This window comes from Canis lupus, chromosome 23 (assembly GCF_011100685.1).
Source record: "Canis lupus familiaris isolate Mischka breed German Shepherd chromosome 23, alternate assembly UU_Cfam_GSD_1.0, whole genome shotgun sequence".
NCBI classification, from domain to species: Eukaryota; Metazoa; Chordata; class Mammalia; order Carnivora; family Canidae; genus Canis; species Canis lupus.
This window is the reverse complement of record NC_049244.1, coordinates 26,850,135-26,866,284: the sequence shown is the minus strand read 5'-3', so window position 1 is coordinate 26,866,284 and position 16,150 is coordinate 26,850,135. Positions and strand designations below refer to the sequence as shown.

The window sequence follows — 16,150 nt, the reverse complement described above, 5'->3', positions numbered from 1 at the left end:
GAAAAGTTTCACTCTATGAAAACCATGGTAATTCTGGACGTTAGCAAAGGTGGCCACCATCTTTCACTTCAAATTCCAATGCGTGTGGACTCAAACTAAGCGTCCAGAGCTTGATCAGCCATGAAGAAATGAACACTACCGGCCAGGAAGGAGTCTATCTTAGTCACCCAAACCTCCATCTCACAGCTGCCTCTGGTGAGCTCACTAGCCAGATGTCTGTTTACCAGGCAAAGTAACTTTTTAAAAGACAGAAAGAGAAGCAATCATTCTGTACTCTTTTTAAACTATAGCGCATTGTCATTCCTCTCATGATAACTGGCCAAAGGACAGATCTGATTTCTTTTGCCAGATTTTATTTCAAAATAAAGCACAAAAACATATCATGCTTACTATCCCACCCTCGTTGTTTTTTTAAATCACTTAAGATTAATATATCTCCTTTTGAGAAACCAACCTCTACCTCTCTTTTCCTAATTAGACTCAATAAAAATATAAGAATAACCATTCAACTGGACAAGCCACACTGAAAAACACCCTGAAAGCCTTGAAAACTAAAATGAAGACAAATGTATCACAGCACTTGATTCAAGTGGGTTTTGTTTTTCTTCCCAAGTGACTGACGGAACATACGGTAAGTTTAAAATATCCAAGTATTTCTGGAGTTTGGAGGAAGATATTAAGTTTGTATAGTCTTCAAAAAAAGAGTGTGCTTTGCAGCCATGCATTTCAGATGGACAGTATGATACTCTCACCAGCTGCATCATCCTGGGAGTACACCTTTTCAGACTTTTCAGAGGAGGCCTCTTTTTAGTCAAGTGTAATCCAATAAATTAAAGGAGGGTCAGGATATATGGAACTCTCTACTCATGCAGTGAGGACAGTTGCAGGACACTATGAGACTTCTCTCTGGTTGTCTGACACTTTGTCTTACCTGTCAGAGAGCAGAGGCCCTGGGGAGATCATGAAAATTTCAAATATATTCTCTACCTCTAGTCTTCTCACTTTCCCTCCTCCATTCAACACACATCAGCCACCTCCTAAGGCTCAGCTAACGGTTCACCTAAGACGACTTACCTGTCAGTTTTCTTGATCAGGATGGCCCTGAAGATGTGCTCGAGGGGTGTCTTCTCCCGTTCATGGGTTGGCTGCACGAAGGGGTGCAGTGCCACTAGTGAGAAGCCCTGTTGGTACAGCTCCAGGAGCTGGGCGGGCAGGTCATGCAGGGAGGCCAGCCTCACCGCTGAGGACCTCGGGAGCTCCGCTGGAGGTAGAGAGAGGAGAGGCTCATCAGGAAAGCCACACCAGGGCCTGCCCTCCCCATCCAAGTCCTTCTCCCCTTGCCCTTGCACACTTCCAGGTTACTTCTCCCTAAAAATGAGTTTATTCCTGTCTTAACTACTGTCAAAGAGAACTTAAAACAGCAGATTATTTTCCAACTCATCCAAAGGGGTTGTCATAATTGGATGTTTTAAACCAAGAGTCAATCTTCTCAGAGATCACATTGGAAAAGTCATTTCCACCCTCTCAAAAAATAAAAAAAGAAAGAAAAGAAGGAGGAGGAGGGAAAAATGACAACTGCATGCAAATATAAAATTCCCCAGCTGGCAAAAAGCAGCACTGACAAAGTCAGAAGACAAACTGGAACAAAATTTCTGGGACACTTAAGAGAAAGGGGTAATTTCCTTAATTTGCAAAGAAACCACTGAAACAGCGAGAGAGAAAGAGACAGAGAGAGAGAGGAAGGAAGGAGGAAGAAAAGGGGAGGAGAGGGAGGATACGGAAGGAAAGAGAAAGGAAGAGAGAGGAAGAAAGACAAAATATACAAAGACTCAACTGCCTAAAAAACAGAAAAAGTTAATTAATATTTGGGAAAAAACTCAAATTAACTCCACATTACAACTATGCAAGACACATATTTTTTTCACCTACTGAATTAAGATTTGAATTTAAAACAATTTTTTGAGATGGACAGACATAATACCATAGATTATTACCATAAGTAATGTTGATGAAAAATACGACTCCTACATAATTTCACATGGATGTACATAGAGTACATCATACCCAGGGATTCCATACCTAGGAATTTGCTGGACCAAAGATAAAAGTATTGTACTTTTTTCATATATGGCCAGATTTCTTCCACAGAGTAGCATGGATTTACCTCCTATCAGCAATGTATAAAGGCATTCCTTTTCCATGTCCTGGCTAATTTCATAGTGAAAAAAATGATCTTATTGTGGCAATTTGTATTTCTCTTACTACATAACTTATATTTTTTCTTACTGAACATCTCATGTTTAAATACTATCTGTGTCACCTTTTCTATTAACTGTTCATAATCTTTGCCTAGTTTTCTATTGGGTTATTGGTCCTTTTCTCTATTGATTTGTCAAAACTCTTTATATATTAGGAAATTTAGTTGTCATTGCAATAGCTTTCCCAAATTTATTGTTTTTTGACTTTGCATAAGGTGGGTTTTGTCATAAAGAATTTTTTATGGAGCTAAATTACTCAATATTCTATGATTTTTTAAAGGTTTTATTTATTTATTCATGAGAGACAGAGAGAGAGATAGGCAGAGGCAGAGGGAGAAGCAGGCTCTACGCTGAACAGAGAGCCTGACATGAGGCTCAACTCCAAGACCTGAGGATCACGACCTGAGCTGAAGGTGGAGGCTTAACCAACTGAGCTACCCAGGCACCTGCCTTCAATGACTTGAATTTTATGTCATAGCAGAGAGATCAGGGATCATAAAACAATTTTCCTGTTAAGACATATTTCATTTTTCAGATGTGAATCTTTGAGCCAATTTGGAATTTATGCAATATGAATTCAACATCCCACCCCCTTTTTCTCATTAATTTGAGCTGTCACCTTTATCATATATTCTTGAACATATAAATTTATTATTGTGATCCATTAATCTGTTTTAACAATTTTAATGTCATGTTTTAACATCTGGTCAGGCTATTTCCTGAAACTTCTTATTTCCTTTTTAGTTTCTGAATCTTCCTTTCTTTTTTTTTTTTTTAATGACCTTTAAAACTAACTCATCAAACCTTCCTTCCAAAAAAATCTTATTGGTATTATTATTGGATCATGTTAAAATTATAGCTTAACTGAGGGAGAATGGATATCTTCATCACACTGTAAGTTCCCATCCAAGGACAAGGATAATTTTTGTTTATTCAAGATTTCTTTGGGGTCCCTCAGGCACATTTTAAAGTTTTCTTCACATAGATATTGTACACTTATCAATTTTACTCTTATTTATCTTACTGTTATTGGAGTAATAGAATTTTTTTCCCCTTTTTATTCCTATGCTACCCATTCAGGCAAGAATGTTGGGGAAATAGCCATATTCATCATGGTGATGTGGTGAACTTCTCTGGAGGGTAATATAGTGTGTTTGTCTTCAAACCTAAAAGTACACACACCCTTTGTCCAACAATCCCACTACTAGGTATTTTGCCTATGGCTGGACTCATAGAATCAAGATATACGGACAAATATACTCACTACAGGCTTGTTCCTATAGCAAAAACTTGAAACCAAATAGTTCTTCATTGGAGGGCTGGCTAGCTAACCACTGGGACACCTCAGTGATGAATTCTATGGGCCATTTAACAAGACTAAGATAAATCTGTTATGTACAGATGGAAATGTATCCAAGGTAAGTTTTTAAGTTAAGACGCGACGTGTCAAACAGTGTTTATGACAGTCTTGTATAAAAATAATTAGAAAGATAGGGAAGCCCTGGTGGCTCAGTGGTTTAGCGCCGCCTTCAGCCCAGGGCCTGATCCTGGAGATCCAGGATTAAGTCCCACGTCAGGCTCCCTGCATGGAGCCTGCTTCTCCCTCTGCCTGTGTCTCTGCCTCTCTCTTTCTGTTTCTCTCATGAATAAATAAAATGTTAAAAAAAAAAAGAAAGATATTTTTTTTAGAATAAAATTTTTTTCTGAAATAAAAAACATATGAATGTAGGAGAAAGGGGCTGGAGTATAGAGGGAAGGAAGATGGTTTTTATTTTGTACTCACAGTACTATTACCATCCACAGGGGCCATTGGGTGGAGGGTCTATGAGATATTTTAATTTTCTTATTTATATGCAAAAACATCATTTAAAAGTTTCGCATATATTTCTGAGAATAACGTATTATTTCTTTTTTAAGATCTATTTATTTATTTATTTATGGTAGACACAGAAAGAGAGAGAGTGAGGCAGAGACACAGGAGGAGGGAGAAGCAGGCTCCATGCCGGGAGCCCGACGTGGGACTCGATCCCGGGACTCCAGGATCACGCCCTGGGCCAAAGGCAGGCGCCAAACTGCTGAGCCACCCAGGGATCCCCCAATGTACTTTTTTAAAACACAAACCTGGGCACCTGGGTGGCTCAGTCGGTTAAGCATCTGACTCTTGATTTCAGCTCAGGTCATGATCTTAGGCTGCTGAGATTAAGCCCTACATCAGGCCAGCTCAGCACACAGTCAGCTTGTCCCTCTCCCTCTGTTCCTCCCCATGCACATGCGCATGCACACTCTCTCTCCCAAATAAATAAATAAATATTTAAAATAAATAAATAATTAAGCACAAACTTAAAAAACTAAATCTAGGGCTACTTAAGAATACTACTTAACATCAGCTACTGCTCTCATTTCCATACATCATGCAAGGAATTTACAGGAAAAAAAATCTATAGCAATGATTCACTCTAAAGCAGTGCCCAGCATCCTGGAGAAATCTCCATTAATAACAATGACAAATAGAAGATTGGCCAGGAAAGTGTGCAGTCTTTTCCCTTGAAGTGTACCTTCTGGATATGCAGCTAGTCAAAAAAATCTAAAGACAGGTCTGGTAAAAAAAATGCTGAGCCCCTCTGAATTCCCATGCAAAGAAACCCGCCAAATACCTCCTTAGACCCAGGCAAGGGGTCTCCCACCCTGGACCCCTTGCTTTAGAGCAAGGGTCCTCCAAGTGTGCTCCTTAGTCCACCAGCAGCACCAGCAACACAGAGATTCATTAGAAATACGGACTCTAGGGCCCCACCTCTGACCTGCTGACTCAGAATCTGAGTAATCTACACCTTCATAAGCCCTCCCAGGAGACTGAAACGGAGAACTACTCTGCGGAGGGTTCCTTTGGCTCTCCTCGCCACTCTCCTTTCCTCTCCCCTTCTTGGGTGAGGAAACCAGGGACCTAAGTAAGACATGTACCAACCTGTCATCCACAGCCCAACCTCACATAGCCAAGAGCTTGGAATTCCCTGACCTTACAACCTCGGGCCCACCATGCAGTTCTGAGCAGCCTTCTTCAGTCTGCAGCAAAGGTGGATGGTGCCCATGTGCGCACCCCCAGGCCCCCAGGCAATCAGGAACTAGGGTGTGATAATCTGTGGGGAGACACTGCCACGGGAGCAAAATTTAAGGGCCACCGAAAACTCAGTAAGCAAGATAAATAAAAATGTAACGCAATATGTTAAAAAGTGAAAATTCATGCAAAATCCATAATAAAAAAATATCAAAACTTTTCATAAAGAGAGGATCAATATTACGATATTTTCCCTTTTTCCTTAAGCTCCAATATGGCTTAATACAGCACTTTATTGATCTTGTCTTTTTTTTTTTAATTTTTTTTTAAATTTATTTATGATAGGCACACAGTGAGAGAGAGAGAGGCAGAGACACAGGCAGAGGGAGAAGCAGGCTCCACGCACCGGGAGCCCAATGTGGGATTCGATCCCGGGTCTCCAGGACCGCGCCCTGGGCCAAAGGCAGGTGCCAAACCGCTGCGCCACCCAGGGATCCCTTGATCTTGTCTTTTTAAAAAACTGTTGCCTCACCTGCCTCACCCTAATGCTGGCTCATGCCCAGTATCTCTTGCACTCTTGACCTGGGCCCCTGCAAATGATAGAAGCAGGTCTGTATGCAGGTTGTGCCCAGAGAACAGGGGCAGGTTTCCTCTGCTGTCAAGAGATTACAAAGTGGCTGACCTGAACAAGCATCACTGTGTGTGGCATAGACGCTGGCTGTTTCGTTTGCAAAACCGAACAGACTTTTGGTAGGTGGGTAAGCCCTTTTCGGAGGGTAATTTTACAATGTCGATCAAACCTAAAAATACCATGCAGCATTAAGCTGCCCCCTCTTTGATGAAAGCATATATGAAGAGCATCTGTGAGTCAACCAATATGAGACCACCCACTCAGCCGGTCTCCACAGCACAGTGTTTTGTAAATGTTTCAAGTATTTCAAATTCTTACTGCTATAATAAAATAAGCCTTTACTAAGATTCTGATCATTTATAGATTTGTTCCCCCTTATACATTATGCTGTAATAAAGAAATAAAAGTAGTCGGTGTCTTTAGAAGACTTGGGATTCTAACTACATTCTTCACTGGTATTAATCCTGGGCATGTGAACACCCAGTTTCCTTGTTTAAGATGGGCATACTAACATCATACCGCACCTAGAAGAGTCCAATGGGATGATGCATGTGAAATCGATGAAGCTACAAACTACCACTGTCAGTGGTGGTAGCAGTGGTGGATGGGAGTTGGTCAGGGATACTGGTCAGCTGAGGCCAGTGATGACACCATGGTGCCAGGCCACTAAATCATTCTCCATTTCCTCCCATACCCCATAACCACCAGGCTTACAAATCACTGTATTAAAAACAGTAGTTGATCAACCACTTTACAGTTAAATGCTTCCTGAATAAAACATAATACCTTTAAAATTTTCATCTTAAAATCTAAAGATGTATCTCTTGTCAAAACTCAGCAAACTTTATGGTTTTAATTTTTTGGTATGCATGCTGGCAAAGTAAGTTTAGCTTCATGGCTAAAAAACAAATAAAAATGAATCTCAACAATCTTGTTGCAATAAAAAAAAAGGCTCTTGTTGTAAATATGATTAAAGGCCTTAATTTCTTGTTTCTGTTTGAACCTTAACCTTCAGAAAAACGCTAGTTCTTATAAACTAACCAATCCCCCAATATTATTACCAGAAAAATAAAGGAAAAAATGACTTATCTGTTTGGAGGGACATACCAATTGTAGCCTCTTGGTCTATTTCTCACCCCACCCACCAGGATAACCTCTCTACTATTTTTGTTTTGTAAGATTTGCCTGACTTCGTTGACAAATTATGTAACCTTGGGCAAGTCATATGACTCCCACCCCATCTCTTGGGTCCATTCTTTATAAAATGAAGACCCTGGATCGGCAATTCTGATAGAAGCTTCCAACTTTAAAATGCAATTATCTCATTATTTCAATCTGAAGAGTAACATCCAGTTTCTAACTAAAAAATGACATTGGATAATATGATAAATGTTCGCAAAGTGAACTCAAAGAATTCCCCTAAACTAGAGCCATAATGGGAATAAGGAAAAACCGCACGTGTGGGAGAGATGGATAGAGGCAAGGACCTGCTGCCACTGTGGCAGATTAAAAGCCACTGTTGTTTTTGAGGGTCCCAGTCTTCTACCCATCTCAGGCACTAGACTGTCCGCTCCGACTGTCCTCAGGGGGTTGGGAAGCTTTCCGGGGGCATTCTAGGGAAGAAATGCCTGCACAGTCATGGGAGAGAAAGGGGATATTTTAAGAAGCATCCCTAGGGACGGTGGGTTCCTCTCTTCCTAGCAGAGAGCTAGGAGGACAACAGTGTGAGTTATCTGCAGTTACTGTGACGTCCTGGGATTTTATTACGATTCCACTCCAGGACTGAACTATGTACACCACTCATTGTAAGTTGAAATTTCTAATTATAAGCCTTCATGTTCTTAAGATGAGAGACACTGATGATGCTGTCTTGGTCAATGTTTCTCCAGTCTGAGGCAATGCCACTGTTACGGCCCAGTATCTGCCTGAAGATCACACTCTCCTCTCTCTCCACTTTCCAATCAAGTTCCCAAGTCTTTATCTACAGTGATCAGTCTTCAAGCCCAGGGACCAGGCTGGACACCCCCTGTGCTCCTACTCAGTGGCCGCATCTTCCTTGCTCACAGGGACTTGGACTTACAGCGTGCAAAGGCCAGTTCTCCAGCTGGCCTCTCCGACCACCCTGGCAGGAATTGGCTCTTACCTGGTGACCTGGTAGAGGGTCTGGGGCAGATCACAAAGCCAGGAACTGGGGCCCTCGGGACTGGAAGGATATGGTACAAGAGACACAGCTACGGGAAGAATAATGAATACTAAAGCCCCATCTCACCAAGGGGGCAGCATCGTGTTCTTCCAGCCTGGTCCCTGTCAATGGGAACACAGGCCCAAGAACTTCATATTCTTACCTTCAAGAACTCAGAAATCTTGGTCCTCATGGAAACTCTCCTCATCTTTAGATTTGGCAATTAATTCCCATTTTATTTTCAAGTCCATATGGCCCAAAGCCAAGACCTGTAGGTTGCAGAGTCTGGATGGGGCATTTAATTAAGTGTAGGGAGATGGATTCTCCTTCCTATCTCTGATCTAGCACTGTCAAAGCATGGTGTGAGCCTCGGTCATGTACTGAAGAGCTTGTGATTCTGTTCATTCTCACATCATCACGATTTACATCAGCATTCAAGGATACATCTGCACGTATTTGACACAGCCCCCTATTTCCTAATTCTTCTCTCTTCTATGCTGATGTAGAGATGAACTACAAGTTTAGAACCATATAATTATGTTTTGAATCCTCTGGAAATATTTCTTTCCTTCATTCAATCACCAATAACAGGCTTTTGATTTCTAAAAAAAAAGTCAAAATATAGAAAGTACTGCTGGAAAGGTATTTTGGGTGGCATGAGAGTCCAAAGATCTTTTAGAATAAGGATTTTGTTTTCCTTTCAGAAAATAACTCCATATAAATAACTAAGCCATTATTCCAGGGGTAAAAAAAAAAAAAAAAAAAAAAAAGAGGAATGCAAACAGGGGGAAAGAAACCTCATCCACAAAACCACACATTTCTTAACACTCCTGGGATAAAGTAGATTTCGTTTTTGCTATGACTATGTTTTGTTTAGCAAAAACATTCTGCAGCCCCACTTATTCCCTGGAAACGAAGCCCTGCAGACATCTGCAGAAGAGCCAAAGCGACGGCTTTGCTCCTTTCAAACTTTATTCCTGGGAAAGTGCCAGGTTCAAGACAAGGAAACCCCTGGTGTACAGCACCCGCACACTTTTCTCCTCTGTACAGGAGACAACGGCGTGCTGAACTGCAACAGCTTCTATTATTTTGCTCAGCCATCATTTGTGACTTTAACCTAATTATTCAAAGTCCGACTCCGCTTTTCTAATTACATCTGCTAATGGATCTGTCAATACCAGGGAACGAAACACGAGAGAATGACACCATCTCCCTCGGGTAATTTCCCTCACAGGTAGAGCTGATAATGACACTGTTCAACCAAATCTCTCTCTCTCTCTCTCTCTCTCTCTCTCAAGTTCCTTGAAGGCCGCTATTTCTATAACATCAGTCGGCCTGCACTTTGCAATAGATCCAATTTAGCGAAACACTAAAATCAATCATTTTTCAATGTGGGGTTTATTGTATAGGTAAGGAACAGGAATTCAATTTTTTAAATAATGCTTGCAGCCCAATATCTTCTGTCTGTATGTCATTTCTAAATCTGCGGAATAAATTAAAGCTTGCATTTTGAAGCTTTGCAAATTCAGATTTCTATCATTACTTGTCTTATCAAATAAATGCATGTTTTTGAAACTTACATAAATAAATGAAGCCTATCCAGGATAGGCTCAGGAGACCACACCATTAAAACACTATTTATTCTTTTTTATTTTTTTAATTGAAGTGAAATTCACATGAGATCAACCATTTTAAAGTGAACAATTCAATGGCATTTAGTACATTCATAAGGTTGGACGACCATCACCTCTCTGTATTTTTAAAACATATTCCTCACCACAAGGAAACCCCATAGCCATTCAGCAGTTACTCCCTACTCTCTTCTGCTTATAGGCTTTGGCAACCACCAGTTTTCATAAAACACAGTTCTTAACACCTTATCTAAATCATGGATAAACTCAAGGGGGAAAATCTTGGTAAGTCTAAAAGCATTTCTTTAAACTTATATAAACCTAGGATTCTACATTCAATCATGGAGTAATTGGCAAAGCAACAGACGACACCTCATCAAATGAGTTCTTAAGATTTTTTGTGGCCACCAGACCACAAATGACTGGGAAGCATCAGATGATCAAAGTGCTAGGATAACAGGTGTGTGTGTCTCTGTGTGTACATGTTTGTGTGTGTGTGGGTAAAGCAAAGGGTGGAGGGAGACAGGAAACTTGTTATTGGTTGCTGGTCATTTCAAAGAGTCACGCATAGTCACTGAATTATGCACACACAACATCATACTGTAAAAAATTCAGTGTCTAGAAGTTGTAAGGAGAGTGCTGAGTAATTCCCATTGACTGTACCCATTAATCAAACCCAAAGGACGGCATTACTGCTCATCTCACTGGTCCATTTTGACAGAGAAGACACAGGCAAAGATTCAAGAAAGCTCTTCCAGCAACACCAGGCCTCACGCTGCTTAGATTTCACAGTGGGGTATTGAAATATTAAAAAGCAACTGGCTAGAAACTGAACTCAGAGTATTAATAAAATATTTCACACACTTAAAAATACTTCTTATATAGTGAAGAGAAGATGTAAAGGATCACCAAGTCTTTAGAATTTCTATTCCAACTGGTCCATACCAAATCCAAGGAGAGCTTAGCATGAGTCAGAAGAAAAGTTAGTTATCAATATTTTATGCCACTTTCCTAATTGAGCATGATATCATGATAGCTGACACTCTGAGCAGTTCTCTTTGATTTTGAGAGTACAATAAACTGATTGCATCCAAGACCAGCTACTAATGAATATGTGCAAACAATATGGAAATGAAACTGTTTAGAATGTAAATGGGATCTTATATAGATTTCTATGCTAAAGTCTAAAGATTTTTATAAAAATAATCAGTACTGAAAAAATAATGTCAACTGTGGCCAAGTCCTCAGAGAAGGCGTATCAGAAAAATAATGCACCTTTACAAGGAGCTGTAGGAATCAACTAAGAAGTGTGATTGCTCTAATGCCTTCAGAGAAGCCAAAGGAACCGAAGAAGCACCTGAAATGGGTAGCATAGTGAGCCAGCATATACATTCTGAACCTGGAGACCATGTGGCCCCTCACTCCCGCGCACGTTCTTCTCTGTCCGCCATGTGAAGCAGCCCAGCTAGAGCCAGGCAGGCAATCAGCTCTTTCAGAACAAGAAGGGACATGGTGCATTTTTTATCTGTAACAGCCAAATGCCATTTTAATTCCTTCCCTACATGCACACGATGAAATCCATCAACAACAGTATGGCTGAACGGTTATGCTATGGCTCATCCATACTACAGACTATTAAGTAGCAATTTAAAAAATGAGTTGGATCCATACCTCTGACCTGGAAGAAAAAAAACAAAGGTTGGTATGTCACTGAAAGCAAAGAAAATATGCAAAAATCTCATTTTGCATAGATGGCCAAATAATGACAGGACAAAGATTGTGGTTATATACAAGAAGTGACTGGGAATCTAACCCTGAACAACATAAAATGTGGAAAAAAAAAAAAAGAAATTTTCCCAAGAGTATGGTGCCCCAAGGGCATGCACACACTTCAATTTGGCACAAGAGAATACTACTGTTTCTTTTTACTTTGAGTTATTATCACAAGGGTCTCAACTCTATAATAGAGTTTCACACTGGTATATCAATAAAGTCTTTATGTAGGAGAATTTTTTTAAAATTTGCAAATATAATATGATAAAAATATATAAAATTATAAAATAATGCACTAGAGAAACTGCCGGAAAGCACAAAAATTCACCATGTGCAAGAATAGTTTCAAGATCTTATGACAAGAATAAATTCCACCATCTGGGGGCTTAGCACAACATCTACCCACAAAGGAAATCCACTTGTTGGTTCAAAGACACTACTCCCAGACACACCAGCAAATTCACCTCAGTGGCCTCCCCTTTTCTTTGCTGTAGTGGAGACACACCATATATTCAGTGGCACTGTCACAAAGACATTCATAAGACTTACAAAAAGTTCCACATATTGGAAACGCGTTTTAACAAAAAATACTCTAAGGTATATGACATTGCAAAAGATTCAACAAAACTCTGTCACATGACAACAGGGCCAGACAGTTCCCTTACTCTAAAAAAGGCTTCCACACCTGCATTTTCAGCTTTGCATGAACAATTACTGCATTCATGCGCAAACTCCCAAATTGGTGCATGGAAATAGAAAATCATACACACAAGTTGAGCAGCCCCGGGCTCCGCTAACCAATTTGCATGCAAAATTGTCATCAGCACTCTCTGGTTTATTTTTTGCCCGTGGAAGAGATGAGGGTCTGTGATGCCTGAGGCCAATTTTAAGAGGTATTTTGGTTCCCACTATAAAAATGGAGTCCCGAAGAGTGTCTGGGGGTCTATGCACGCCTGTGTGCCCCTCTCAGCTGCCTTCCAACAGATCCCCAAGGAGGAGGAGAAAAGCTGGAGAGTGGGATTAAGTAGAAGAGTTAGGTGAAAGCAAATGGCCATGGGAGGTTCTTCAGAATAAGAGAAGAAATGTAGGAGGGTGGAATTTTTTATTTACATCCAGAAAAATGTCATCTATCAACAACAGTTGGCACAAAAAGAGGAAGATAGATTTAACCAGGGAGGAGAAAGGATTTTCCTGACTTGTCAGTGAGAATTTATAGAAATGGACCACCAGAAAGTGTGGCCTTTGAGATTGCCAAAGAGGGTGTGAGAGGCATCTATGTGCTCATAAAGCATCTTGGGGTTTTCGCTAACAATTTCTACCCTCCACCCCTGTTTCTTTCCTCCTTTCATGTGTCACTACTGAGCACTCAAAATGTGGTTAGCCTCAAAGGAGGTGAGCTTTAAGTGTAAAACAGACATGACTTCAAAAACTTCATATGAAAAAAAAAGAATAAAATATCTCGATAAAAATTTATTGATTACACGTTGAAATGACATTTGGAACACACGGAGTTAAATGAAATGTATTAAAATTAATTTACCTATTAATTATTAATGAATTAATCTGTTATAATTTTTTAATTTAAATTTTTTATGAGAGGGGCACCTGGGTGGCTCAGTGGTTAAACATCTGCCTTTGGGTCAGGGCATGATCTCAGGGTCCTGGGATCGAGTCTCACATCAGGCTCCCTGCAGAGATCTTGCTTCTCCCTCTATGTTTCTGCTTCTCTCTATGTGTCTCTCATGAATAAATAAATAAAATCTTTAAAAAAATAAAAATAAATAAAATTTTTATGAGAAAACTTTAAATGACATCCATGGCTCACATTATATTTCTATTGGGCAGGTCCGTTCTAGAATCTCTCATTTTAAATTAGACTCAGTTTAGCCCAAAACGTGTGATCCCTTCACCAGCCACCTTTATTAAGGTGTCTGTTTAATTCCTTACTTAACATCCTATAGCTACAACTATGAGTAAGGCCACTTCTTTTCCCAAAATAAACCTGTAACACCAAGGAATGGGGAATGCCTGCAAAAATCTTTACAATGTAGGACTGAATGGGTAATCTTCCTTCAGGGATACTAAATCTTTTCTTTTTACCAATTGTCACCATTCCAAATTGGCAGAAGAAAGCAAAACTTTGGGCTGCCTTCACGTCTGATGTTTTTAGTCCCTGAGACCCTTGAATACCTGCTCTTTAAGAATCTCTGGGAAACCAGTCACACCGGCTTCTGAAGTGTTTACCTCTCTGGAGCCAGTGGGTTCTCAACATTTTTGTGTCCCTACTGCACAACAGATCATACACCCTCCTGAGTCACACATCTCACCCGCTAAGGGAACTCTCAAGCTGAGAGTCATTGCTCTGGCAAAACTGGAGATAAGAACCAGAGGCCTCCAGCCAGCCAGCACCCCAGCTGAGATTATTCCTATCAGAAAGTTCAATGGACAGTGGACCCTCTAGTCTGTTTCGCCGAATCCCTGGAAAGTGCTTCATATTGGATTTTCTGGATGATTTATATTACATTTCAGAGATGCAAATTCCCTCTCATGCCCCTAATAAACTCATCTATGTGGTCTTAATGCTTGGACTTGACAGAGCTGTCTCCTTCTTGGTCCTTCCTTGCCTGGTTTCTCTGAGGGTAGGATGGCAGCTTCATGCTGCTCGGAATTCTCACATATTGTAAGAAGTGAGTATTGTTATTACTTTGTTATAACTGCAGTGTAGTTTGTCTTATTTCTAAATGATGCAGATCCTATTAGGCAAATATAAAACAGAAATCTGGAATTGAATTATAGGGTAGAAAGCCGGTGATGTATCAAATCTGGCTCAGGCAGAGAGATGGATGGTGTGCTGGTCAAGGTTCCCTCTCTGGAGCCAAAGTACTTGGGTTTATTTTCTGTTTTATTTTTGTTTTTTTAATTAAAGTATAGTTGACACACAATGTTTCATTAGTTTCAAGTGTACAATATAGTAATTCGACAACTCTATACGTCCGGCTGTAGCAGTGTAGCTCCCATCTGTCACCATACAGCACTATTACAATACCACTAACTACATTCCCTGTGCTGTGCCCTTTATCCCCGTGACTTACTCATTCCATAACTGGAAGCCCATGTCTCCCTTTCCCTTCACCCATTTTGCCCATCTCCCCACCAAATCATCTAGGTTTAAATCTCAACACCACCCCTTCCTAGCTGTATGACTTTAGGTGAGTTACAAACCCCTATGGGCCTCAGTTTTGTCTATGTCAGATAAAGGTAATGTCAATCATATTGGGCTGGGATGAGGATTAGGTGAAATAATGCATATGAAGCACTAGAACTGGACCTGGAACCTGTAACACTTCTGTATATAGGAGCTGCTAAAATAATTATTCTCAATATTATTATTATTAATAGCTCTAATCATCTCCCCACTTGTTAGCAAGCAATGACAGGTCTCCGTGTCCATAAATGGATCCTTATGTCTGAAATCACTCCAGTTGTACACTGATATTCTTTAGTTTTCACATATGACTTTAATTTCTCAGCCTAAGCCACAGGCCTGATTTTTTTTCCTGCAACTTTCTTTTATTTTTTTAAAAAAGATTTTATTTATTTATTCATGAGAGATAGAGAGAGAGGCAGAGACATAGGCAGAGGGAGAAGCAGGCTCCCTGAGGGGAGCCCAATGCAGGATTTAATCCCAGGACCCAGGAATCAGGACCTGAGCCAAAGGCAGATGCTCAACCATTGAGCCTCTTTTAAATGCTGGTTTTAATTTCTATTGGTTTCTAAATGTGAATGCCCAATAGGTCTAGAACATCAAGACTCAGAAAAATAAGAGAGGCAAAAAGCATATTGAGGGGTTCAATGATTTATGCCAGATCCTACCACAGACTTTGGTGGTATCAGAGAATGGGCATGGGGAGGAGGGGGTGAGGGCATGGCTGCAATGGGACTGGAAAAGCCTGGAGAGCCAGTTCCAGAAAATGGCACCATCTGTTAAGAGTAGCCAGGAACCAGTGGGAGAAGGATAGCAGAAGGCCCCAGTGAGGAACATAAACCACATTCCAAAAGGAACAAGAGAATAAAGGAGATGACTGAGAGAAGAGGTGGAACCACTTAAAGCCTTTACCACAGAGCACACCAGGAAAAGGGAGATGACGAAGGGATGGTGAAGAGGAAGGCATCGGGCAGGCAAATGTCGCCCCCGCCCTGACTACTCTCCACGCCTGTCTTCAATCCATCCCAGATTTGAGAAGTTAAATGTGCAAAGAAAAAATACTTCTTGAAGGAGGCATAAACCCAGGGGTAATTCCAGTCTCTTCCCTTTGTTTCCTCATCTATGTGTCCTAAATTCCTCTCCTAACTGCCACCGACAAGGACTCCTATGCTAAGTTCTCCTCCCACCTCAGGCCTGCTCTGCCTGCAGCTCTACTTGGAAGCGTTTCAGGCGTTAACATTTAAAATGAGAACAGAAGCCCTATGAGTTTGTCCTCAGCTAGCACAGAGAAAGGGGAGGCTGAACCGATAGTGTCTGGCCACCCCCAGACACAAAGGGGTGGCAGCCTCAGGGAGGGGACGGGCAACCACTAGGTGTGGAGGGACGCAGCTAGAAGCAGGCTGCAGACGGGTCAGTTG

The 16,150-nt window shown here is 40.8% G+C and overlaps 1 protein-coding gene across 2 annotated transcripts in view; it reads right to left on the bottom strand.

Annotated features, from left to right (window-relative positions):
* The window catches only part of RFTN1 (raftlin, lipid raft linker 1), a 200,672-nt gene that overhangs the window by 119,258 nt on the left and 65,264 nt on the right, over window positions 1-16,150 (bottom strand). For both annotated transcript variants that reach the window (XM_038570760.1, XM_038570759.1), the window contains exon 3: window positions 1,075-1,261. In XM_038570760.1, coding sequence (XP_038426688.1) covers window positions 1,075-1,261 — 187 coding nt within the window. The remainder of the gene's footprint in view (window positions 1-1,074; window positions 1,262-16,150) is intronic.